We start from the raw sequence: 27,087 nt of genomic DNA on the forward strand, positions 1-27,087 counted from the left end.
ATTCCTAACTAAAGAGATTCCATACATCTTTGTATCATTCAATTTAATTTAATTAAATATATGTCTAGAAAACTGATAAATATCTTGATGCTTAGAAAATTAATTTTGATGCTTAGAAAACTGAAAATGATTAATAGTCATGTTGGAGGAGGTATAAATCATAACTAATGATTAAAAAATCAATTTTTCTATTGAATTAATACTTAATAATTAATTAATATAAATACTTTACAATATTTCAATTTAGTATAGGGGTAAAAAGATAATTCAACTTTGTACATGTTTCCACTTTAATTATGATATGATTAGTGTATCTACCATTGCTTTTGATAGAATTTCTCAGCTTGTGCACTTCTGGAATGAGCAAAATATGCTGAGAGCGTAACTCAGGAACTTATTTTATGTTGGTGTCAAGAAGCACCAACATTTTTTTGTAAATATTAGTGCAATGTAGTCATTATTCGAGGTCCATATAAATGTTGGAGTTCACTCTTGTTTATAATGTATGATGTACATAGCTTTGCCCAGTTCTTGATTTTTAGTTTGCCACAAAGAAAATGATGTGTACTACCCCATTGGGCTATGAGAATATAAGAGGAGTCTCAACCTTCAACCACACCATTTCATGGTTCTGCTTGTACTTAATAGGATTACCAAATATGCTATAAGCTTCCAAAGATTGAAAGTTTCCACAGCTCCATATAGTGTTTATGACCTTTTGTGTTAGCTATGACAGGTTAAACTAAACTATGTTATTGTGAACTATATACCATCCATGTACATAACTAAAATCCTAAAAGACATGACATGCTTATCCTCCCAAACAATCAACATTGAAATATTGGTTCAAGAAATTCCATGCTGCAAGGTAAAGAAACAAAGAAATATCCCTATTCTTCCAGCTCTTCATTCTTTGCTGCCCATTTCTCTATTCCTTCAGCTTACACACCAGGCAAATGGCAATAAGTTCAATGAAATAACCATAAGCTTCACTTGTGAAGCCCCAGTGTCCCATTGGGACATTTCAAGAGAGAGAGAGGTGGGGAATGGGCCACAAGGCAACCGAATCACAGAACCTCGGGTAAAGGTATGCAGGTTGTGTCGTCTTTAAGCTGTTCATACAGGAGCAGGTATCCCACCTGGTATTTTATCACTTTTGCGAGAAGTATGGGTGTTCTAGAGCCTCATCTACACTTGGTCGATCTTCCTGGAATGAAGATGTAGTTGTAGAATTCAGAATGAAATACTAATTTTAGAACACAAACACAAATGTAGGTATTAGCATCGACTGTTTCAAGGCAGCTTACAGGATTCCATTGTAATAGTTCACGTACTAGCCGCAGTGCCCATATGTTCGGGAACCTGCAGCAATCAAAAATTATTTTCAGAGAGCTAGCAATTTGAAACTTTGTTGCGTCTCATAGATTGTCCTTCTGAAAAAAGGAAAGAGGGCCTCAGGATTCCGGTAGGGAATGTGCAGTACAGATATGAATACGAACCCTATCTTCAGAGGATCCCTGTTTTTAATTTGATGAGAAAAGAACTCTTCAGAGCATTTCCAAGGAGCTGGTGAAGCAGAGCCCTGAATGAAGAAATAGGAACTTAGAAATCAAAACTAATGAGTCCATAGCTCTAAACCCTGAAACTAATCATCATTCCTATCTATAAAGATTATCTCAGAAATAAAAACAGGTAGTAATAATATTTAGTGGCATACATCAAAAGCAATAAAATTGAATAAGCTCTTGGAAAGATGCGAAGGAGATGAACTAAGAATCAAATATCGCAAAAAAAAAATAAAATTGGAAAAAAGAATTTTGACAGAACATTTCTGAAAATATTTATTGCCACCAGCTAGGATTTTCTAGACTGCAAATGTGGAACAGAAGTCACACTCGGAACAATACACTCTAATCATCAGACAAATATTGTCTCTCACAAAACCATTAGGTTTAGTAATGTGGAAAAGCATTTTGCAAATTTAATGTGAAACTGAATCACAAGATTCCACCACCTGATATCCCTGTTACATGTGAGATTTTTATTCTTTTTCTTGGTTATATAACTCCCAAAACTATTCATTGTCAGAAAAGTCAAAAAAACATTTTTCACAGGTTAGATGTGAAACTGTAATACGTTTTCACCACCTAATGTCTCCTGTTACGTGAGATTTCTGTTCTTGCCTAATATTAACAGGTACGCTAGCATCCAGGGAAAAGAATTTCAATAGCAGACATCCATTTATATGTCAAAACACAATAAACAAAAAAAAAAAAGAATAGAAGAATACAAAATTAGTAAAAACTAATGACACTGAACAAATCAAATTTGTATTGGTGTAACTCGAACATCATAGCAAGAGCCTAAGCTGCGGTAATGAGTAATGACATTGATTCTCAATATTTGTGTCCAACAAACCCCACTTTTGCAGCAGGTCCAAATAAGAATAGTAACTTAATCACATTGAAAGTGGGTAAGAACTACTCTCTCCGTTTCAATTTGTTGGTCTGGTTTTGACTTGGACGGAGTTTAAAAAAGAAAGGAAGACACTTAAATCTTGTGATCTTAAATTAAATATACATAGAATATACCAAAATGCTTTTAATCTTGTGGTCTTAAACAAGTCATGTGGAAAGTTGGAATTAAAGTGTTACGAAAAAAGGAAAGAAACAGCTTTCTCTGAATTGACTTAAAAAAAAGTAAGACAAACAAAATTTAAAGGGAGGGAGTACTCATTTTTGTCAAACATAAATCTCTTGTACAAAACCCAGGCAACAGACAGAATGTGGACCAATAGGATTTAGAAAGAAGACACCTCACCTGGTTATATTTTGATCTAGTTTGATGAAGTTTTGAGGTAACTCCAGGGCTCAGAATACACATTTCCATGAAAGATCTGAGTCTGTCAAAAGAAACATTGCAGCTATATTTAGCAGAATGTCAACCTGACTGGAATTACCGAGTAGAATACATCAAATCAACAATATCCACGTAAAAATTGTAGAGTTCCTTTTAAATTGAACTATACCAACAAGAATCCTTTCTTCTCAAATGCGATGATTAACAAGTAGCACAAATTGATCAGAGCAAATATCCACTGACGTATGTTTAGACAGATACTGATAAAAGAGGGAAAAAATTCGAAATTCAGTTGTAAAGAGACTGTTGATGATTTCGTAAGGAAAAAGTCCTAAATAAACTGTGCACTTGGTATGATGCCAATTTGCTTAAGATTGTTTGAGATATTTAACTTCCTTTCAATTTTCTAATAAATATTTAGTCATTTAAAATTAAATTTGGGATCTAAATTAGTTGTTAATAGCTAACAAAAGGACACTACCTATTTCAATCAAGTCTTTAGCCATATGTGATACCCTATCAAATTACAGGCTGCAAGTCAACAACTAAGAAGAGTAAATTACGATCAGTATTAGAGTGTTGCTCACTCGCTCGCTTGCTGGAAAGACTGGGACTAGATTGATAGAGCACAGGGCATCTGCTCGTTAGCAATCCGCCGATTGCTACTAAGAACCTAACAGAACTTTTCCTAATTTGGGTTAAAAAACCACTTGTGTAGGTGGGGAAGAAAGAGTCTGAGGTCGGGTCGGACGACATACATCTTGGTTGGTTCCAACCATTAGCATTACAATGTAGTATTAGAAGAATTATCACACATGTTGTGCTTAACACCAATGAAGAGGTGTGTCTTGCAGGCAAATCATCAGGTCTTCAATACATCTCTTTTGTTCTCTCACAGTCACACACTCTCTTTTTCGCCATATTTCCTATCATTTAAACGCACTTTGCTGCAGAAAATTACGTCATTGCTAAGACATATTTGCATCAACTTTTAATCCTCACAGTTCTGATTTCAACTGTGCAGAACAGAGACATCTTGCCTTGACACTTATCCTAAAGGAAAATCTACAATGCCTTTTTGTGCATGATTAACTGAAAACATCACAACTGTCCTTATTTTATGGTACCAATTTTGTAAACCAAATACCAATCAGTTTTAATTGGGCAAAAGAATGGACATAAGCACAACATATATGGTTTACACAGGAAATTTTTCTACCAAGTTGAGAAGGTATAAAACAATCATTGATCTAAACTGGACTTACTTGTATGCAAGCTTCTTCAAGCTTTCATTCCAACCCTCCAGGTGCTGGTCCAAGAGAGCCTGTGTTCTAGAACTCACCTGAAACACGTCTGGCGTACCCAAAACCAGTTCTAAGATTACTACACCAACACTCCACATATCATACCTGTTAAACATAGACATAATGAGAAGCTCCACGAGACTAGTGCAGAATTAATGTTATAGAACAGTGGAGTACACTAACATAATAACAGCGCATATAACCAGAACCAAAATTCACAATTAACAAGAATTGACATACTTCATGGTGGTGGGAGTCAGCCCTTGGTACCAACTTGCATTCAAAAGAGCTTCAGGTGGAGTATATTCATAAGTTTGTTCATCTCTGTTAAAAAGAAAAGGAAAAAGAACTGAGATAAATAAAAAGAAATATCTAAGAATAAAAAAGGCGGTAGAATTCTTCAATACACTACAGAAAAATTGGTAAGGAGAAGCAAAGAGATTTTATGACCTATTAACTATACATTCCCAGCACAAAAAATCACATCATTTAGGTTATCAAAAAACTTCCCTAATGAATTCATGTTCAGCCTATACTTCCAGAAATTTTATGACCTCTTGACTATACTTCCAGATATTGTAGGAAGGCCTGCGCTTAGCCCATAAATGGTAATGCTCAGCTGGTAATCACAGTGCGTGGAAATGGACAGCTAGAAACCAAACACTAGCAAGAGTAACAGAAGAACTAGAATAAGTGATACACTCCAGAAACCATACACAACATTACGGAGAAGTGTTTTTCTTTTGGTTGGCGTGTCCCATGACATGTCATCCTTTTAGCTTTTGATATATCACCATCTTTAGATCCAACCATTTAAATTACTATGAGTATGTCCTGGATATGCTCTAAAGTAAGCAGATAACAAGGGTGAGTGGTGGAGCCAGTAATTATTGATAGTGTGTCTGTGTGGTTGTCAGTTAAATATACATGCTTAAGTAACATTCAGCCAGAAAACTGAGAGAGAGAGAGAGAGAGAGAGAGAGAGAAAGGAACATAAAGCCGTCACATGCTCCTCATCGAATATGAACATAATAGGCAAGTATATAAAGATGACCGCACCATAACTAGTGGTAGCAAATAAGGAACTCAGTAGTATTCTTAACTTAATAGTCAATATTGCAAACTGATGGTACGCAAACATGACTGTAAATGACATCTGAATTCTATATCAGGCAAATATGTACAGTCCTTTTTTCTCTTTATCCGAATTTTTAATTATACATAAGGGTGAGGGGAAGGGAAATTTGGTGAGAGGATTACAAGGGTCCTAACCAACTAACTGGGCTACCATGATTCCCAAATAAGTACATTCTTTGATCCTAATTAGAAGAGAAGTAACCACTCACAAACTAGGGTTTACAAGTAAATGCACATTACAAGTTCAAAGCACCTTGATATCATTCAGTATAATGCAAAAAGAGCTGAAATGAAAGATTCAAAAAATATAATACCTTGAAGGACCAACAGACCCATACAAGTGCTTCAGTGTGAACTCATCTACTGCACTACCGAAGTCAATAATACGCCTGAAAATCAATAAGGTCACTAAGAATAGGTTTATAAGAAAAGAAAGATTCTATAACAATTATTCATCTAATCGAACAGACTATCACTAATAATATATGCGTCAGTCCAATGAGGAACAAATATTGATGAGTAACTTCATTTAGAGTTTGTATATTCGTGCTTCCCCTTTATTCGTAGAGACTTAAATATACAACTTTAAACCTTATCAAGAAAAAAGTAGATTAACGTTCTTTCCAATCCAAAAAGTACAAGTTAAAGAGAATCCACCCCCACCCCTACCAGGCCTCATTTTCTTCTCGTCTGAGTTCACTCTTTCATATCTTCCCCAGCTCCCTCACCTCCATCCTGTCCTTTCTTTCTTCTTTATCTTGCCAGACCTCCCATTCTGAGGAAACTGCACAATATGATTAGCTTTCACTGAAACTAAAAACTCTTGAAACAAGGAAATTCCTGAAAGCAGGAAAACTGTAGTGTTACAAGATATTTGTTTAAAATTCCTGCCATCCTAAATTGTATCTATAACATCACCTATCCTTTGTATAAGTCTGTTTGCACCAAAAAAATAAAATAAAATACAAAAGGCAATTCCATTTGATCTTGTGCACTAGTTACTCAAATCCTCAAAACACCTGGAGTTCCTTTTCTTTTCAGATTGTCCACCAAATCCTTGCACGGATAATTCTCCATATACTCCTGTCTTCTGCCCGAACTCCTACTTCCTCCCAACTATGTAAAATTTCAGTGATCTTTCCAGACATTATTCAAGAGATGCCTCCAACACTGATGAAAAGTCCACAAAACTGAACTTTAGTTTTGCAGTGTAGAAATAGATGATTAACTGTCACTGCTTCCTCTCCACAAAGAAAACATCTTCAGCAAAGAGTTATCTTTCTTCTTGCCAGATTATCTTGAGTAAGGACAGCTGCTTTTGCTAATAACAAAACAAAGCAGGCTACCTTCTGTGGGATTTACGTCTTTCAAATGTGTTTACAAGACCAGTCTACAATCTGAAAGTTTACCCAGCTCATCATTTTATAAGCATTCCTCTCACCTTGAATAAGCCAGAGATGTGTTCCTTCCATCTGAGCAAATCAGTCCCCCATGAAGACCACTAAAGGATTCCAATATTTTGCAAAATTCTGTCATCCTCTGTATCTCCCAGTGATTCAGCATTCTTTTGGAAGTGATAGCACTTCCTCCATGATCTATCCTTATTTCTACCATGGTCTTATGTTGATGCACCACTAAGTTCACCAAGCTGAATATGTCTTGGGAATATTTGTTGGAGACTATAATTCCCTAGCCAGTTGTGTTTCCAAACAGAGCTCTGTTTTCCATCATTCACTTGATGAATGAGCAGTCCTGGAAAAATGGCCAGTGAGCCCTGATGGATCTCCATAGACTGACCCCCATATGGAGTGATAACCACTTTAATCATCCACTAGTCTTCCTCCCCATATTTTATCTTGATGACTCTTCCCCACAAAAGTTGGCTTTCTGGGATGAACCTCCTCAGCCATTTCATCTTCAGAGCCTTGTTTTGTAATTTCACGTTTCTGAAGGCCACCTTGCTTTTTACCTGTAGTTACTTCTTTCCAGTTGGCCTAGTGAAAGATTCTCTCCTTGTTGCCTTGTCATAAAAAGGACCTTCAGATACTACCCAATTTCCAGTCATTTTTAGCATGTGATCACAAAATTGCTTGACGGCTGACTGCTTTTACGGAAAAAGAATGGGAATTTCAGCTTAGGAGAGACTTAAATGATTGGGGACTGGGTGAAGCTAGTGCTTTTTTGCAGAAAATGCAGACAATAATTATTTGAAGAAAGCACGGAAGACACTTGGGTTTAATTGGAAAATAACATGGGAAGAGATATGGTGAATCCTGGCTATTGATGGTTACAAGATCAGTATCTTGATTCCGAGACATTCTGACCATGGAAATTGTTGTGGAAACTAAGGCCCCAAGCAAAGTTGCATGTTTGGGGTGGGTTGTAGCTTAGCATGCTTGCTTGACCCAGGATAATTTGCAGAAAAAGGGATTCAGTATAGATGCTTCTTGTGTGAATTCGCTGCAGAATCTCTTAATCATCTGCTGATATATTGCAATAAAACCTGGCAGATCTGTTCTGGGTGATGCCACAAAGCTTTGAGGAATTACTGAACTGTTGGCGAGGACAAAATGTAAAGAGAAAACTCAAGAACAATTGGAAAGTATGCAGGAGAGGAAGAAAAGATGTTATGGAGGAACAAAGGAAATGAATAAATTTGTAAAATTTAAATGTTTCCAGAACCTGTTCTGATTTCATGGACCTGTTAGATCACTTAGATGCTGTTTTTGTGTAGGTCCTGATCAAGTACACAATATTTGTCATCTGTACTGTACCTTCTAGGTACTGATTTCCTTAACTAAATTACTTTACTAAGACTTAAAACTTTTTGAAAGGAGGTGTTAGAAGTAAAGTGTTCTCTTTGTTAGAATGTTAACGTCAAATTTACTAACAAACCTCATATTTTTGAAGCATCTACGTCCTTTCTTACTAATACTCTTGATAGAGATACGAATGGAACTGACTCACTTAGATCAGTTCCTTTTTGTATGAATGATCCTTATTATAAATAAAATTCTTCCGCTATAAGCAGTAAAAAATATGTGTATTGTGTTTGGACCAAAAAATAGTCTTGTATTCAGTGGATCATCAAGTCCTCAATATATATCTTCTCTTCCTTTGTCTTTTACACAGGAGGAAATATTTAATCACTAAATTAAGAAATTCATAGGAGGAAACAAGACCACATTGTCGTCACAGAGATTAGTTTCATGAAATCCCTGGAAAATAAGAGTTACATTTTCCGTATGGATAACTTTCCGACACTTGATGAAGTATCAAGAGATGGAATCCACAGGACTCTAATAAAACAGCTATGATGCAACGAGGTTTACACCAAACACAGGGGCACATTTGAGATCACTCGAGAATCCATTTAAACATCAAACAGCATTAAGCAGTTGTCTATAATGTAGAAGACAACTCAACACAAAAGCTGTGGAAATAATAGAAACAGTATTTAGCCGTTATCTATAAAGTAGAAGACAACTCAACATAACAGATGTGGAAGTAAAAGATAATTGACGTACATTTTAGTTATATAATTCTCATCTTCATTCGGATATCCTTTCAAGCACCTCCCAGAATCTTGATCCTCGAAGCAAATGACCATATTCTCTTGCATATAGAATTGCAAAGAATATTAATGTAAGAATTCCATCTCTATATAAGATGGTCTCGATATATTGTACAAAGTTAATATGGAAACTCCAAATCCTTCAAAACAATGAAAATTTGACAACAGTACTTCACAAGCATAAGGATAGTGGATCCTTTAAATAAACCCTAGAAAGCTCATGAACACAGTTTCATTAAGTAAGATAAAAGAAAAAAAGAAACCAGAAACCATATATTAACATAAAATCACAGACCTTTATCTAGCATCAAAGAGAAATTAGAAGTTAAGACACGACATGCTGACAAATAAAAAATTATAATCAACAACTCAAGAGAAAACCCATATCAAACATTTTTGAAACTTATTTTCAACTAAATTAGACTGTGTTGGCACATTGAAAACATACCTTTTCTTTTTCTTACTGACACACTTATCACAGTTGCAATAAAACTGTTTCCATCTAATTCTTCAACTGGAGTCTTAACAAAAAGATCTCAGATCAAACTCTAGTTCTTCACTTTCAAGGCTCAAAGGTAACTTTCTATTGATTGATACGGATAGCTTAACTATAGGAGTTGAATGATATTGTATTAGTCTTAGAACTCATTGTATACTACCCATTCTCATGGGTTCTATATTCCTCAAGAAACATACAGAAACTTTTTCTTCTTCCTGAAACTTCCATAGTATCTGAGCCATTGCTACCTTTTTGAGGTGAGTTATCTGCCTCACACAATAGGGTTTCGTTTTAATCTAAGAGGTCGAGTTTTCTTTCTTTAGGCAAAATATAGAGTATAATCCAGGGTGTTTGTGAAGTCAAGCAAGACAAGCAAGGCACGTTGAAATAGGTCGATACTTCATCAAAGAAAAAGTTACGCACGATATCTTGAGTTTGGTCCATGTGTCATTGGCAAAGCAACTAACTTATGTTTTTACCAAAGGCCTCATCATACGGACTTTTAGTACACTAACTAGCAAGTTGGGCATGTGCACCATTTTTGCACCAACTTGAGGGAGAGCGTTGACTGATACTGGTAGCTTAATAATTATAGGAGTAGAATGATATTGCATTGATTATAACTGATTATGTGATATGGTCTTTCCTTATTTAGTCTTGGGACTCATTGTACAAGTACTCATTCTCATGGGTAACATGGTATCAGAGCAGGCAAAGGTTCTAGGAATTTCCACGTGCTTGGCCCATGAAAAAGAATCGGGCCCACACGTGAGGGGGTGTATTGAGAATATAATTACCTAAGAGAAATGTGTCAAGCACATGGAATTTCTTTTTTTGATATGGGTGACGGTGAGATTCAATCCCAGGACCTCTGCCTGCTCCGCCATGTTGAAGTGTGTAACCATCTCATCTAAAAGCTTAAGCTGTTAGAGATAGAACATTTTTATTAGTTAATTACATTCTCAATAGGTTGTATATTCATCAAGAAATATAAAGAAGTTTTTTCTTCTTCTTGAAATCCACAATCTCTTTTTAGATGACGGACTGTATCATGGCCGACTTGGCACACCTCGACTAATCCACCGGGTGTCTGATAAAGCCCACAACCTGGACAATCATGCCCAACAAGCTTGGAGAAGATGGGCTCATACTAAGTAGCTAAGATTAGAATCGTGGAATCTCCAAATTATTACTCTTTATGTCTCAACCACTCAACCGTCATCTTTGGGAATACAGGCTCAAATGTTACATAAGAACTACAGAAAAATAAAGATACACAGAGAAAAGAGTATTGTCCTTCAATTGACTTTGGTTGGCATAATTAAGAAATAAGAACATATATTTCTTATATTTCTGGTACTACCTTTACTTCACCATCTTTCCTTGTGAGTTACAGAGAGTAATACTCCAAAAGTCTTTTGCTTTGGAGCAACATCCTCCTCCTCCAACTGCAATATATCTTCTAATAACAAGGCAGTTGTTCTCATCGGTTATATTGAACTAATTCAGACAAAAGGCCAGCAGAAAAACAAATTCTTTAGTACATCAGAGTCTATATCAGCTAAATGCATACGCTGTAGTCTCCTTATATAGCCGTGAATCCTCATCGAGCTAACTTTTAGGGTTTAATTACACATAATGTCTATTTTCTCAATATAGTACCGGGGAAGGTAAAAGTCCTTGGTTTAAATCTCATTACAACCCTCTATTAAATAAATTTCACATGCTTGACCCATTAAAAGAAAAACACTCTAGCATGTGAAGGGGCATGTTGGAAGGCATAATTTTATTAAGTAAATAAAGGTTTTCCCTATTTAATAACTTTATCTTTTAAATGAGATGGTCACACAATTCAATATGCTATTGATGTCGGCTATTCAATATTGGGCCACCCATATTATGTTTCTCCATGCTCCATATATCAGGCCTTAGCATGCTGTCCGCGTTAGAATCCCACACAGTTAATTATATGGATTGTAGACTCCTTATATAGTCTTGGTCCTCCACTTGAACTAGCACTGGGGGTTGTCTTAGGCTCAAAATTCATTTTCTTAGCAGATATTATACTTAAACTGATGCAAAATGTTGTGATGTGTAATTACACTGTGTCATTGCCCGAAATCTTCATTTTAAAACACCCAGAAAGTGAGAAGGGTCTTTTCCCTGAAACCATTCAGTTTATCTCTCTTCTTTTCTTATTTTGTTGCTCAATCTGAACTTTTGCTTAACTGTGAGAAATGAGAATTCGATTGTGGCCTTAGCTATATGTAAACATCAGATAAGTAGTCTCTGCACCACTCAAAAGAAAAATGTCAGCTGTCAAAATAGAGTACATTTTCCTGTCCTTTTTTTTACCAAAATTCTTTCACTTCTTAACTGGCAAAAACAGCTGAACTTGGCTGAGACCTGATTATACACTACCCACAGGTATTCACCGATGCGTAACAGAGAAGAAGACCCTTTCCACAATAAGATGTGTGTTCTACACATAGGATCCTTCTACATACAGCATATCAGTGGATTCAAGACGGACCCAAAAAAAAAAAAGCTTAGATAACACATCACTACCACACAGACAAAGCAATAATATCTTTCCTTTCTCAGATAGAAACTAGTACAGAAATTTATGTATAAATAATGAAAAACTCTCACCAGGTTTTATATCTCTATGGGTGATATTGCGATCATGACAAGACTTAAGTGACATCAACTGCATAGAACAGAAACATAGAAATGAACAGCCTAGTGAGGAAAATGGAAGATCGTCAGTCAGGATGGAAGAAGATACTTGAAGGAGCCTTTCATATAAAAAAACTGCAAGAAAAGTTAGTACGTAAACCATGATATTCTAGTTATTAGTAGTTACTTCAATTGAATATCAGGTTTTCACACAAGAAACCCAACATTCATTACTGCATGACTGGATTCCAGATGATTAAACCTGTAGCAATAATAATGGAAACAAGAATATTTTGGGGCTCTAGGTTGCCAATGTAACAACACTCAGAGAAATGTTTTTGCAAGCATGTGGAAATATTTGCAGCCACCTCTACATGGCAAAGTGTGCTCCTTAACAATCTAATCTGGAATAATAGCACCATAACTGCGTATCCTATAGAAAACGTCAATGAAAGACATGATTTACAACTAAGACAAAGGATGAAAAAGCTACACGAGATTGTGAATCAAAATCCATATGACCAAGGAACAGCATCTCAACAAGTATTTATTGCGGAGAAAGAAAAAACAATATTGAAAGAGGGATATATCATATCATGAAAATACCAATTGCCAAATCAGATTACGCATTTCTTGTCGCCCTGCTTCTGTTGTCTTCAACCATTTCCACCATTTTGATGGATGTAATATCTGAATATGCTTTATATTTTCATTTCCTCCCTCTGAATCATTTATCACTTCTTCAGCTGTATAGAGAAGCTTTGATAAGGATATCCCTTCATGGCGAAACACGAGCCATATCTCATTGGATCGAGACTCGAAAGACTCTACATATCTGGCAATGTGATTAAGGCCATCCTCAAAGGCAGTTCTCTGCATATCCTCCTTTTTACCATATACTTTGTCGAACCTCAAAGTGCCTTGCCTTTCTAGATCCGCTGATTCATATATTCCCACGGAATCATGCAGATCATGTCTTGCATTTAGCAAGAGGGAATTTGATTCTTCAGCCTGTAGTGAACCTCCAAGAACAGTATAAGCATTCAAGAAGAGTTCACCAAAATATTTCTCCCGTAGCCCACTTAAATAGACAGCAGTGCCTTTCTCTACCTGTTTACAGTTGCTAGTTTAATAAACAGAAGGACTTTGATAACCAAAAAGCAAAACTGAATACCAATCTCATTTTAATCCAACAAAACATCTTACGAGGATACTTTTAAAAATCTAGGTCTACCAGTAAACAAAACAAAATCAAAATAACCAAAGAATCAAAGTGTTAAGCTCGCCTAAAAAGGTAAGAAAACAACTAAAAACCAAGGTACAAGAAAGGCAGAAAAAGGAAACCTAAACGAATGATAAAAGAGATCACCACATACTATACACTCTAGCAAGATTCTACAGAAGAATTAGAGAAAATCTGAAACAGATGCATAAGATAGCAATACTATTCAGAAGAATCCAAACTAATGCCCAGAAAGTACTGAGACCAGATAACTTAAACAACAAACTCTGATTTACACAAGGAGATCATACATGTCGAAGAAAACTGTTTCTTTTCCTTATTTAAATTCTTCCCGCCTACAACAATGGTTATGGGCATAAAATAGTCTAGATCCACGGCAGGAAATACCATATGAGCACTATGCAGCCATCTGAGGTAACAGACAACATTGCATCACCGAAAAAGTGAGGTTCACAGCATGTACTAAATGCATTACACAGTAGATCTAGCCCTACCAAGCGACTACTATTATTCAAATCCAACAAAACTAGACATTTCAGTTCTAACTGCCAAACCAACTGCCATGATGTGAATCCAATTATCTCAGAAACTAGCCTGTTTGTCTTCTGAAAACAAACATGTTTCCAATTAGAGACATTTCTGGTTTACTAAACCATTCAAAAAATGGAACGTCCCTTTTTTTAAATAGCTTTTTTTTTTCTAAAATGGTTTTTGTTAATATACAAAGGGAAAATGTTTGCAGGTGCCTCTTCCTCATGTTTTTTTTTTTTTGTGCAGATGTTCTAAGACAGTATGGATAATAATGTGAGCAAGAAGGAAAAAGATGGAAGATTGTCCAGCATGCATTTGGTAGTCAATTTGGATTGTGAGGAACAAGAGGTGCTTTGAGGGACTCAGAACAACATATTCAGAATCTTAAAATGAATTATTTAGGCCTTTTTTATTTTTGGTGTGAGCAAAAACTACTAGCACAAACAGAAGATATTTGTGATGTTTTAAACTTTTTAGGCCTACCTATACCCTTCCTCAAGCCTTCAATAGGCAGCCTCTTGAACCTCCTCAATCGGGAACCCACACATCTTCTCCACATGTCTGAACTATCGCAACCTCACTTTCCACATCTAATCCTCCATGGGGGGGCATCCTACCTTGGCCAGGAACTTCATTCTCTTATCCTTCCTGGCGTGCCCACACATTCATATCAACATCCCCATCTCAATTACTCTAATCTTCGGTCTAATTACCACTCATAGAACTTACCTTCAAGTAACGGCGTCACATTCTTATCATACAAAACACCGGAAGTGAGCTCTGTTTCATCCACTCTACCCCAATACGATGTGTGCCATCCTCCTAAGTCTCCCAATCACCTTTGATAATTGACCCTAGGTACTTGGAACTAGCTTTCTTGGAGATGACCTGAGTTTCAAGCATCACTTCCACGTCCGCTTCATGGAACGCGTTACTGGACTTGCACTCTAGGTACTCAATCTTGATCCTGCTCAACTTAAAACCTTTTGACTCCACGTTCTGTCTAGACCTCCAGCCTCATTTTAATGTTGCTTTGCGTATCGTCAATAAGAACTATATCATCTGCAAATAACAAGCACCATGACACCTCCTCTTGAATGTGTCGCATAAGAGGATCCATTGCCAAGACAAATAAAAATGGGCTAAGAGTAGATCCCTAGTGCAACCCCATCAAGATTGGGAAGTGTTCCGAGTCGCCTCCCACAATCCTGACCCGGGTCTTAGCACCATCATACATATACTTAATCTACCCCGGTATGTGGAGCGGACGAGCGGGGAAACAAAAACAGGTTCGATCACACCAATAGACATTGTACCATGCTCAAGTATGCACCTTGAAATTGCAAAGCAGAATGCGACTGCTGGAGCCTGACAACATCAACTAAGTTGAATTTTCGTCTTGACTTCATATAGACTAATTCTTCCACAAAGATTATTAATGCTCGAGTCATCCATAAAGCATTACTGCTTGAGAAAAGTGGGAAAAGAGCTTGTGAAGGTCATTTACGTGGAGCGTCAAAGGTGGGAAGGGGAATATGATAAAAGAAAATTCAAATGCAAATTTTGTTGTACCTAATCAACATGAAAACCACTGTTCTTAAATTTTTGAACGCCATTAACCTCAAGAGGTAAGAATAAAAGATTAACCAGCATGATCAAATCAAATCTAAGAAATATTCTGAAGATCCAATTCCAGGATATCAAAATTACCATGATACGCTTCAAAATGAACATGCTGCTATTGGAAGGGCCATCATCACAGACATCAGCAGATGATGGGTTCCTCCTTGTTTCATTATTAGCCCCCTCATTCATGGTATAGGCTGAAAAATTGCTACCTTTTGGAGACTTGATGACATGAGAACAATTCCAATAAAAAGCTATCCAAACTTCACCATAAGATCCACGATCATATTTCTTCTTTAGAATGTACCTTGTAATATAAAATTGATTCGACATAAAAAGAAAGTATAGATCAAGTATATATCATAAGGAAAGCAAAAGATACAGATAATTTAAAATCTGCACAGAAGCTTTGGAACAAACAATACAACGAAGACATGCACAGATCAGCAATCCATACTGATCAAGCATAAAGACAAAGCAGATGAAGAATAAGCCATATATGGAGAAGTAGAAACAGAAGTATAATAACATGGAACTCATGACAACAATTTTAACAAGTTAAGAGGGTAAAAACATTTCCAATCAATCCAAATAAAATTATCTGTCAAATCACGCATCATATGATCTAATGGTGATACGTGAGCAGATTGCTGATCAAGCAAAACAATAGTAGAATCCATTAGAATATGTTAGTAAGTCCATGAACCAATGTGTCATAAGATCATTGTTAGCAGTGCAATTCATACAGAGATTGATATATGCTGCAGATCATTTTACAAGGATTATTACATAGCGGATGCAACATTAACTAACAAAACAATTCACCGAAAAGTACCTAGAATCTGCTCTGGCATGATCATTTGTACTGCTATCATTGAATGGAATAGATTCAAGCAACCCAAGGAACCTTGCAAAGCCTTCAGGATTAATGCACTGGTCGTTATTATCACTAAAGTTCATCCCAAAGTGCATGCACATGTGCTGATCATTATATAGATCTAAAGCTCCACCTACAATTAACAAGGCAAGTGGAAATTAGTTCTTATGTTTCATAGCAGCTTGGCGGATAATGGACTTCAAATGTGGTCTAGCCATTTCAGAGAAGTCAACAGCGAAATTGCAGCAGTGGAGCTTGGTAATGAAAAAATATCAAGAGAATAAGCAGACAATTAGTACAGATAACAAAGAACGAACAATCACATCGCCAAAGCACACAACTTTCACTGCTTACCTTGACCAATGCTATCAGGTAAAGCATGGAGAAGCTCATGTTCATATTCATCGATGTCCTTCTGAACCCAGAAGGTATACTCATCGTTAACATCAAGGTTCTCAGATAGGTAGAAACATCCAAAGTTGCTGTGGTTTCCTTCAACCTGAGACAAGTGGAAGAATTCTTGTAACCATTAGCATTCATGTACGAAGCAGAAATGCTTGAAGATGACTCGGCATAACAATCCAAAATTTCATCAACTTCTCAACAAATATTGATGCCCACAGTTAATGCAGATATCACATTTAAACACAGTGCTGATACAGTCAAATAGACTGAATGCAGATAGCAGGGACTGTAGAGGTTATCATTTCATTCACTTTGTAGGTAAAGAAACTAAAGACTAATACTTATCCCAAGTAATGAGCTCAAGAATGGTCGATATTCAAATGAACAGACAAAGATATCAGTCTTCATTTTGAAAGAAGATCATAACCAAGATAGAGAGAAAAAACACAACAGAAACTTCTCATCATGACAATGATAAAGGAAATTTTTTGCAAGAGTTATATTCTTTTAGGTAAGACAGAGCAATCAAGATCTTTGGAAATCTAATTTTTTCAATAGGGGAATTGATTTGGAACATATAGTTTCTCATTTCGTCGTGGGCTTCACGTTCTTTCCATCTAACTATAGTATCCAGTATCATTGAAAAAACCTAGATGATTCTCTTTTCGTTTGCCTCAGCATTGAAACAAACACTATGCAACACCTGTTTAGGTGATATTAGTAGCAAAATCTTCTTTCTTCAATGCATTAACAGGGATGACAGCATTAGCAGGATAGATCATGCAGCACTGTAGATGAGTGAGTGTACATATGAGCTGTCTAACAAATCTTTTTTTGATCCATGGATTTGTTTAATTCGCTATAGTTCTTGAAATGAAAATGCCCCTATGTTCGCAGAAGATCCCTCCAACCCATTCCTTCCCCTGCTCTTTCACCCCATTGACGAAAAATACTGCACTATGCCTCTCAGGCACAGCATTAAGTTGGACTATTGATAGCTGAACTAGCAAACTGTCGCGAAATGTCCAGCCAGACACCCAACAAGCAATTTGTAATACTACATCATATAGGAGAAGTAAATGCATCAATTACAAGAAAGTATCCTCAGCTCCCAGCCCCAAAATCAAGAGGATCCAGTAGCAAATAGGAAACATCAACCCAGCTGCTAGCAGTCTTACCAATAATCTGCCAAAATTGGAATCAAGTGGATGATCATCCTCCTCGCTAAACACTGCAATAGTCCTAAATAAGATGAGCCAAGTCCAAGACAATCACACTATGAAATAAAGATATGAAGGATCGTAATTGTGAGTAAAAGGCTACCTTGAGATAAACGCATAAAAAAATAGAGATTTACAATATTATTATATCATTATTATTTTATTTTATTAGAGATCTACAATATGAATGTCTTTTCAGAATTGTGCACCAAGGAAATCTATAATCAAGTCAAGAATACAATAATGGATGATTCACCATATACAAACTCAATTCAGCTAACTAAATTTTGCAGCTCAACCTACAAATTTAGAGGAAGAAAACCACAAAACAATGTTGAGAAGTAATTTCATCTTTACTCCAAAAGATGAAGTTAACACTCTAAGCTAAATCAATGGTGGGGTTTCTCTATTAAATAAAGGGAAATAAAACGAGTATGATCCTTGAGAAACTGATATAATGAATATGCAGGAACAAGAAGCACCAAAGTCAGGAAATTATCAACTCCATGACTAAATTTTGAAAATATAATCCAATGCATAAATCCCCCTTTTAAAAATAGTGCCACATTTGAGCTCTCTTTTACATGTTATCCATTGTTTCACACACTCTTAGGTCTCATTTTTTTCACTTATGGAGTTTTGAATTTGAATCATCCAAATCTCAGTTCATTAAATGAATTTTTTGTCTGATCTACTCAGATCTTTTACATAGATTTAAAATCATTGAAGTGTAGAGAAAATGATTCTTGTGAATGGGAATTTCTATTGCTAATTTATCTATTACCACCACGGTACCACCATTAACCTCCATTGTACAATCACAGTTGTTAGATAGTGTTTATAATAATATATTAATTTAGTTGTTGAGCGTCCTTCCCAGTGACTGTTCAGATCTTATTTGAAGCATTCCTCTTCTGGGTAAGTGTTGTGTGAAAACCAACACTATCTTTGGGTTACTCAGGCTCCGGCAACAAAATCCCAGCCAGCCCCACTGGAATACTATTCCTCACACACTTTCATGCACCAAACAGAGGGACAATCTTCTGAAGAGCATTTTTTTTGTTGTAGTGCGATGTTGGAGCAGCTCCTCAGGAAAAAGGAATACTTCATGATAGGGACAAGCCATTTTTTGGCATTGAATCCGCTTCAGAAGAACAAGTTGTTCCGATTCTGGGGAAAAGATTCATCTTCCATATTTCCCATATAATGGCCCGGCGCGTGAATTCGTCTTGTGTTTCCGTACCCATCCATACCATTTTTTATAATTCCGACCACTTTCACTTTCCCAATGAGTTTTTCAGTGAGTCCCAATAGTGTTGCGACCAGAATTTTCCTGCTATGTTCATTGTGAGAATCTGACCTGACCTATCTCGATTCTAACCACCTTCAATACCACTAGCAGCTTTCCCACCAATTTCACAAATTCCAAAATCTTATTTTTCTGGAAATCCTGTACTGAGGCTCCCCTGAAGCTATTGCTTACAATCTTCGGTTAAGTTGCAGTGCAAAGGTCAAGGTATTCAAGATTACTTAATCACAAAGGCGATGAAAAAGCCCATGTACAGTTGAAGAAGGTTGAAGCTCAACTATGTTGTCTCCTGTGGAGATCACCTTTTTCATCCATTCCAGACATATTATTCAATTTGGAAAAAGGTTCACACTAGATACAATCATAACAAATCTCGTTTTATGATGTGATATCTCGAATGACAAACTTAAATGATTAGGAATTGGATACTCTACTTACTTGGGACAAGTACAGGCAGTCGTGCAGGAATTCGATAAGCTGATACCAGTTACTGCAAGTGTTGAAAAACAACAAAAACAACGTCAAAAGATGTTTCTAGTTCTCTAAAACTTGTTAGACTTTCTAATGACCTTGATTCAGTACATGACCAGATTTTGGCCTGTCCAACTGTTCTATAGTTGATGAAGAATTTTCTCAATTGCTTCATCTTGTTGCAGCACCCAGTCACATAGTAATCTCATCACAAGTAGTAGATTCCTTTGTTCTCGCATATCAGACAATGGAAACTCTCGACCCAAGTAAAGTTATTGTTGTAGACTTGGCCACACACGTAAAGTATCTTATACTCTGCATGGTCAACCACCCAAAAATGCACAGTTGCTCAAACTGACACACAAGTAATAAGGGTTTTCTTTATCTAAAGGGGAATATAATGAGTTCCTTTATTATAGAGCAAGTAAGCAAACATTTCCATAAGTAGCCTTTGTTGCTCAGAATGATACTTTATTTGTTGGTCATTCTTTTGCTTGTGTTTCACAATCTAGTACTCTTGGACCGTTGTTGTGGACTCGGACACTTTAGATCATATTTTTGGCAAATATTGTTTATTCAGTAATAGATCACCACGCTGCATACTATGTTTCAGTAAATGGTAATTTTGGTATCTTGGAAACACAAAAAATATAGTGTTGTTGCTCGATCTAGTGCAGAAGTAGAACATCGAGCAATGACTATGGTAATTTTGGTATCTTGGAAACACAAAAAATATAGTGTTGTTGCTCGATCTAGTGCAGAAGTAGAACATCGAGCAATGACTATGGGAACAAGTGAGCTAATTTGGATCAACCTCAGAGAATTAAAATTTGGAGAAGTTAGTCAGATGGAACTTGTGTGTGATAATCAAGTTTCCCTTCATATTTCATCAAGTCTGGTATTCCATCAGAGGACTAAGCACATTGAGGCAGAATGTCACTTTGTCAAATAAAAGATATTCTTTGGAAATATTGTTGTTTTTTAAAAAAAATTGGTAAACTGTATTCCCCAGCATCAAGGGTATGCTGGCAACCTCCAAAAAGTTGCAAAGTTCCTAACAAGTCAAGTTAATCCATATCCTTTATACGAGTTATACAGATACAATGCATTTCCATTTAACTTTCTGATTGGAATTGGATCTGTTTTCAAAGCGTCCATCATCTCTATCCTCTTTTACTTCTCCCTTTCTGATCCAGCGGCTTAGAAAATCAGTTGTATGTTCAGGCATGATCCACCTAGTATTGTGGAGGTTGAGAAGAAGTGTCCGCAGTGGAGTAGTGAAGTTGCAATGTAGGAACAAATTCCTCTGTTTTGTTACCGAGAAAACACCTTGACACCAGCTGCATTCCTTTCTTCTGTAGCACTTCTTGTGTAAGACAAGCTCTCAATACCACCAGCCATGTGAAACATTTCACCTTGGTAGGAGAAAGACTTTTCCAGATACAACTACATGGGAACTGAAATCTCCCAACTTGGTCAGTCATCTTCTTTTTGTATGCACTTTAAACTGTATAACATCCATCCTTGCTATGCTCCCAGATAATTGTCTGAGTCAGTTGTGATGCCCTAAAAAGTCGTTAGTTTCCAGAAGAGATGTCACCCTGTGTTCTTCCCAATCATTCATAAGCCTCTTAAAAGACAGATCCCACCCCTGGGGTTACCAACATTCAATTCACTTTTGCTTCAGGATTGTTGCACTAAGTGAACACATCTGGGAAAAAAATCCATGAGAGGGATTCGATCAGTCCAAGCTTCTTTCCAGAATTGGATCTCATTCCCAGCTCCAACCTTTAGTCTCAGATTTCTTTCATCAGAGGCCAAAGATTCCTTATAGCTCTCTCCAAACTCCAACCCCTAAGGTGCTGAAACAATTTTTGTCCACCAAGGATTCGTTTCACCGAATTTTGCCTTATTAACCTCCTTCCATAGAGCATGTTCCTCACCATTGTATCTCCATAGCCATTTCATCATTAGACAATTATTATGTATACTTAAGTTTATGATTCCCAAATCACCCCTCTTCTTGTTCAATAATATGTTCCCCACTCACCAACTTGTAGCCACTTCCTTCTTTACATACTTCCCATAGGAAAAGTCCTCCTTAGTTTGTCCAGTTTTTTGACAATCTTGGAGGGTAATAGAAAAAAGTGAATCACATATGCGGGAAGAGAGTCTAGCACAGATTTAATCAAAGTGAGTCTACACCGAAAAGAAAAATATTGGGTTTCCCATCTAGCTAACTTTTTCTCTGTTTTCTCCATTATACCATCCTGTATCTCTACTGCTTGGTGCTTATTTTCCAATGGCATGCCTAGATAAGTTGTTGGCAGATTCTCCACTTTGCATCCCAAAATATTTGCCAATTCTCAAATATGTGAGACTGCCTTAATGGGAATTAAACTGCTCTTACCCAAATTAACTCGTATTTGGAGATATTGTTACACAACACCACGACTAACATCTTCGCCACCAGTCACCACCTCGACCATCGGCCACCACCATCGCTAACAAGTTGTTAACAACAACATCCACCACACAACCACCAATATCAACAACCTCTATTGTAAATCATCACCAATAGCCATCATCCCACAGTTGTCACCATTGTCCACCATCACAACTGCCATCAGCTACCATGACACAATTACTACTGCCAATCCACTAACCACAATTATGAAATATCATCACTGACCCACTGTCACCAACTATCACAATCACTAGCTTTTGGATTGTATTTTATCACATAAGCAGTTTCCACAATATAATGTAAATTAATATTTTTTTCTAATTGTTTGGATACGAGATTTAATTCTTCATTTATTTGAATTTTATATTGATTAATTTTTAAATAAAGATTCTATTAAACAAATTTAGATTTTGCTACAAACTGTTTTAATTATTCCATGTGGTCTCACGAGTAAGAAGATGGAGAGCACTCATATTTACCTGAATGTTGAGAAATATAATTACTATCTCCTGAAGATAACCAATCGAAATTTTTCATTCCTGCATGGGGTTTCTTCACAACTGCCTGCATTAAATCATTCAATCTAACTGGAAGGATAACAGCTGCCATGTTATCCATACTACCCTTTTCAAAAGCAGCATTCACTATGCAGTCAGCTAAGGAGTATGAACATGAATAAGCGAGTTTTGATTGCACAGCGAAATCAGCGTGTAAATTCCATAATATGTCACAAATATCCTGTGAGCTAAGCTTTTCAAAAACGCCATCAGATGCTGCCACCAAATAGCAGTCGTTGTCTGTCAAAGGTTGCCAATCAGTGACTTCAGGAGCAGATATAACACCATAACTGATAAAACATCAAGAAATTGATTAGTCATATCTCAAGTTAAAATAAGTCTCTTGAAATTTCTTAGTTTACTAGCACTGTACAGGAAAAATACAGTGGATGTATCAGTGCATGTCTTCGAGTTCAACAGTTAAATACACAGATCAATCAAAGAATGCATCCAACTTCACCAATTAAGATGAACAAAAAATTATGCATGCATCCAAGTCCAACACAAATCTGCAGATAAGCAATGGTGAGAATGTATTTACAAAGATCTTCCTGCAAAATGTTAACTTACCTTTTAAAATAAACATCACCTATTGCTCTAGAAACAGCCAATTGACCATTAACCCTAGCTACGCCACCCCACTTAGAAACATGTCCTCCTGCAGTCTCCACTCGAGACCTCTCATCATCCCTATCTGGATGGTGGTCTCTAGTCAGTTCCTTAGCAATCAGAAAAGGCCACTGGTCAGGAGCTGCCAACTTGAAGCTTCGGAAGTTCTTCACAGGTTCGAAAATTCCAAAGCCTCTTGTTTGCCTATACAACCTCAATAAATTAGCTGCAAGCAAAAGAGGATTAAGATAACTATCTCCGCTAACAGTCCACACACTGAAAGAGCCCACCACAATGGCCTTGATCTAAATTTAGAGGCACTCCATTGCTCACTGAGCAACTCATACATTATCTAAAATACGACATTATATATAACATATGAGTATAGAGCATGAAGATTATTACTAAACATAGAGCCCAAAAGAAGGACTTTTCTAACCTTTAGTCTCTTCTTGAGATTTAAATTCTTCAGAGCATAAAAATGCCTTTGAATCTCCAATATTGGCAACTAAAATTTGATTTTCTGCCATAAGAATAACTGTGGCGGTAGAGCCAGAACCAAAATTATGTCTAGAAGCATCCTTCAAAATCAGACAAGTTTAAAGTAAGACAAATAATAATAAAGATTTGACTCTGATTGACCTAACAAAAAAGATACAACTTATGAGATTACCCTTGAAAATGTAGAGTCAATATCATCAATTGCCCTTAGCAATGCTTCCCTCAATAATTCCAAATGAAAAGATCGATCAATGATTGATGAAACAGTAAGCTTGAGCCTACGAGAAAAAATTACAGCTTTCCTTATATAAGTACATCATGAAATTCGTTTGGACAATACGAGATGCCATTGGATTAGTAAATACAGATGATGAAACCCTATAATAGCAAATAAAATCAAAAAGTAGACTATAGATTAAAATATCAATTTAAAGGATCATTCGAGTTTAGACTTAAACTTACACATATAATAAAGTACGATTATTCTACCTGCTTTGAGGGTTTTTTTTGAGCTAAGGGTCTATCAGAAACCACCACTCTACCTCCCAAGGTAGGGGTAAGGTTTACATCCACTCTACCCTCCCAGAGGATTACACGGGTATGTTGTTATTGTATATAATAAATAAAATTATTCCCCTTTGACACAGTAATATTGAGAATCTAAGCAAGGATCATCTACTCTCACTGCCATGTTCCTGTATGCAGAATTAAACTAGCAATGCTGCAGCAGCCATTAAGAAACTCCATAAAAGGAATCAGGAACTTCTGCTCATCTTTTGTCAAGCCTTGGATATAATCAACAAAGGTGCCCTACTTTTTTCTATGTTTTTGTTTACTTGTTTAGTGAGTTTTCTTTAGAATAGCGGAGAAGTGGGGCAATCCATAGAATTTCTTAAAAGTATGTTTGTTGGTTTTTGTGTGTTACCATGAAAAAGGGAGACATATCACCTTACAAACTACTTTCCCATGTTTCAATGTCTCATAAATTGATAAGAGTTATTTTAGTAAAAATATATATATGCGTTCAAGAGGACGACGAAAAAGCACAGAGTGTAGGTATGTAGAAGACACCTCCCAACGTTCAACTCATCCAGCTCCCAATTCAGGTCACGCAGAGTACTATGTCCTATTTCATTTGGCAAAAGCCCAATCAGTTTCCTTGAAAGAGCTGAAAATGTTGCATCAAGAAGAAAAAATGTATGCAATGTGAAATACTGTAGCAATAGCTTTGATGCCATTTCACTTGCTTCATCGCCATTATGACCATCAAAAACTGCGACAACACCAACAGTAACCTCAGTAATACCATCACTACCTGCATAATATAAGAAAATTTTAGAGAAAATAGTAAACCATCAGGAGAAGTAAGAACATATGTCTGAGAAATAAAGACTCGGGAAATTATTACTAAATTATGTATTCCACATTATTACACCGTACCCTATTTATACACACTACATTACAATCTTTCTCCACGTAGGACAGAATATACAATCGTATTCCTATTCGTATGGTAACACTCCCAGCTAGTGCATGCAAGTCCATGTAACAAACTTATTCCAGAGTACCAATGGGAGACTTAGTGAAAATATTTGCAAATTAATCGATTGACTTAACAAATTTTGTAACAATACCACCGAGAAGATCTTTTCTCTGACAAAATGACAGTCAATCTCAATGTACTTAGTCCTCTCATAAAATACCAGATTTGATGTGATAGGAAGGACCACTTGGTTATCATACTCACACACAAGTTCCCCTCAAATTTTAGTTCTCTGAGCAACTGTTTATTCCAAACTAGCTCAAAGTTCCCTGATGTCATAGCTCGAAATTCTACTTCAACACTAGATCGAGAAACCACACTATGTTTCTTACTCTTCCAAGACACCAAATTACCTCCAACTAAAACACAATATCCGAATATAGAACGTCTATCAAAAGGTGCCCAATCAACATTTGTATATCCGATGATCTGCTTATGGCCTTGATCCTCGAAGAGTAGTCTTTTACCTGGAGTTGACATTATATCGGAAAATGCAAACACTAGATCTTTATGACTATAACAAAGAGAATCCATAAACTGACTCACAGCACTCACAGGAAATGAAATGTCAAATTTAGTCACAGTGAGATAATTTAACTTACCAACCACCCGTCTATATCTTCCGGTATCACTGAGTGGTTCCCTTGTACAGGCATGAGTTTAGCACTCAAAACCACATGGGCATCAACGGGTCTACATCCCATGACACAAAACTTTTCAAGAATGTCTAAGGCATACTTTCTTTGAGAAATAAAATTACTTGATCTGGACTGAGTAACCTTAATTCGAAAAAAAATACTTCAACCTACTGAGGTACTTAGTCTAAGAATGTTGAAAGAGATGTTGCTTTGTCGGTGATAACAATATCATCAACATAAGCCACCTAACAAATACACAAATTTAATGTGGAATGCAATAAAACACAAAATAATCAACTTCACTGTGACTCATGCCAAACTCCAATATGAAGCAAACATCTATTCAATCATAGCCTGCTTGCATCTTGGATGTGGAAGTGCTTCACGTCTTTGGGGCTTAGGGATGAAATAGAGGACAAAATGATATAAACGCATAATTGGGTGATGATCGACAATAACTTTAAAAGGTATAATGGAGGTTGGTATTACGAGTGGATCTTAAACATTATTGAAATGCATTCGATTGACTAGGAGGAGACAAATCCGCAGTAGGTGCACGGTCCGACACGTGACATGAATCATTTGGTCCTAAAGTTGGATGAGAATGACGATAATAATGTCAAGAATGGCACTATGACTAGAAATGTAAAAGTGACCGTAGATTCCTCAAAAGTCTGAATAGGTAAGACCTCAAAAATATAATAATGATAGGAAGAAGATGTAAATTAAGGCCGAAACTCAAAATATTTGACATTGGTTGACTTGAGGTACTGAAGAATGTGCAAGTAGCAAAAATAACCATTTTGAACACCAAGAATAACCAAGGAAAAAACATTTGATAGCACTTGGGGCTAATTGATCTTTTCCCGAGGCTAAGCAATGAACAAGGCATGTTCCTAAAGAAACGAGGAGAAAGAAAGCATAGAGATGATTGAGAAAACAATACAGAATAAAGCATTTGATTCTTAATGGGAAATTAGGATATTTGAATAGTTAAATAGCAAGATGTGAGGACTCCATCGTTCCAAAATTGTAGTA

At 36.5% G+C, this 27,087-nt stretch overlaps 1 protein-coding gene across 6 annotated transcripts in view; it reads right to left on the reverse strand.

Annotated features, from left to right (window-relative positions):
- Positions 1–635: 635 nt before the first annotated feature.
- The window catches only part of LOC101265676 (probable protein phosphatase 2C 51), a 29,701-nt gene continuing 3,249 nt past the window's right edge, over positions 636–27,087 (reverse strand). The window contains exons 2-22 of one of the 6 annotated variants that reach the window (XM_010328106.4): positions 25,084–25,183; positions 24,940–24,994; positions 24,041–24,146; positions 23,807–23,948; positions 23,329–23,593; positions 22,681–23,048; positions 19,702–19,753; positions 17,913–17,976; positions 16,684–16,828; positions 16,288–16,462; positions 15,537–15,759; positions 12,659–13,162; positions 12,026–12,083; positions 8,828–8,915; positions 5,615–5,689; positions 4,404–4,487; positions 4,125–4,268; positions 2,821–2,902; positions 1,500–1,582; positions 1,308–1,362; positions 636–1,207 (exon numbers count right to left, since the gene is read on the reverse strand). In XM_010328106.4, the coding sequence (XP_010326408.1) occupies positions 1,151–1,207; positions 1,308–1,362; positions 1,500–1,582; positions 2,821–2,902; positions 4,125–4,268; positions 4,404–4,487; positions 5,615–5,689; positions 8,828–8,915; positions 12,026–12,083; positions 12,659–13,162; positions 15,537–15,759; positions 16,288–16,462; positions 16,684–16,828; positions 17,913–17,976; positions 19,702–19,753; positions 22,681–23,048; positions 23,329–23,593; positions 23,807–23,948; positions 24,041–24,146; positions 24,940–24,994; positions 25,084–25,183 (2,925 nt within the window). In that variant the 3' untranslated portion in view covers positions 636–1,150. Of the gene's footprint in view, positions 1,208–1,307; positions 1,363–1,499; positions 1,583–2,820; positions 2,903–4,124; positions 4,269–4,403; positions 4,488–5,614; positions 5,690–5,969; positions 6,085–8,827; positions 9,015–12,025; positions 12,084–12,658; positions 13,163–15,536; positions 15,760–16,287; positions 16,463–16,683; positions 16,829–17,912; positions 17,977–19,701; positions 19,754–22,680; positions 23,049–23,328; positions 23,594–23,806; positions 23,949–24,040; positions 24,147–24,939; positions 25,184–27,087 lie in introns of those variants that run through there. The other 5 variants (XM_010328105.4, XM_069289289.1, XM_004247282.4 and 2 more) reach the window with 5 other exon arrangements.

The sequence above is a fragment of the Solanum lycopersicum genome, chromosome 9 (genome assembly GCF_036512215.1).
Source record: "Solanum lycopersicum chromosome 9, SLM_r2.1".
Classification (NCBI taxonomy): Eukaryota; Viridiplantae; Streptophyta; class Magnoliopsida; order Solanales; family Solanaceae; genus Solanum; species Solanum lycopersicum.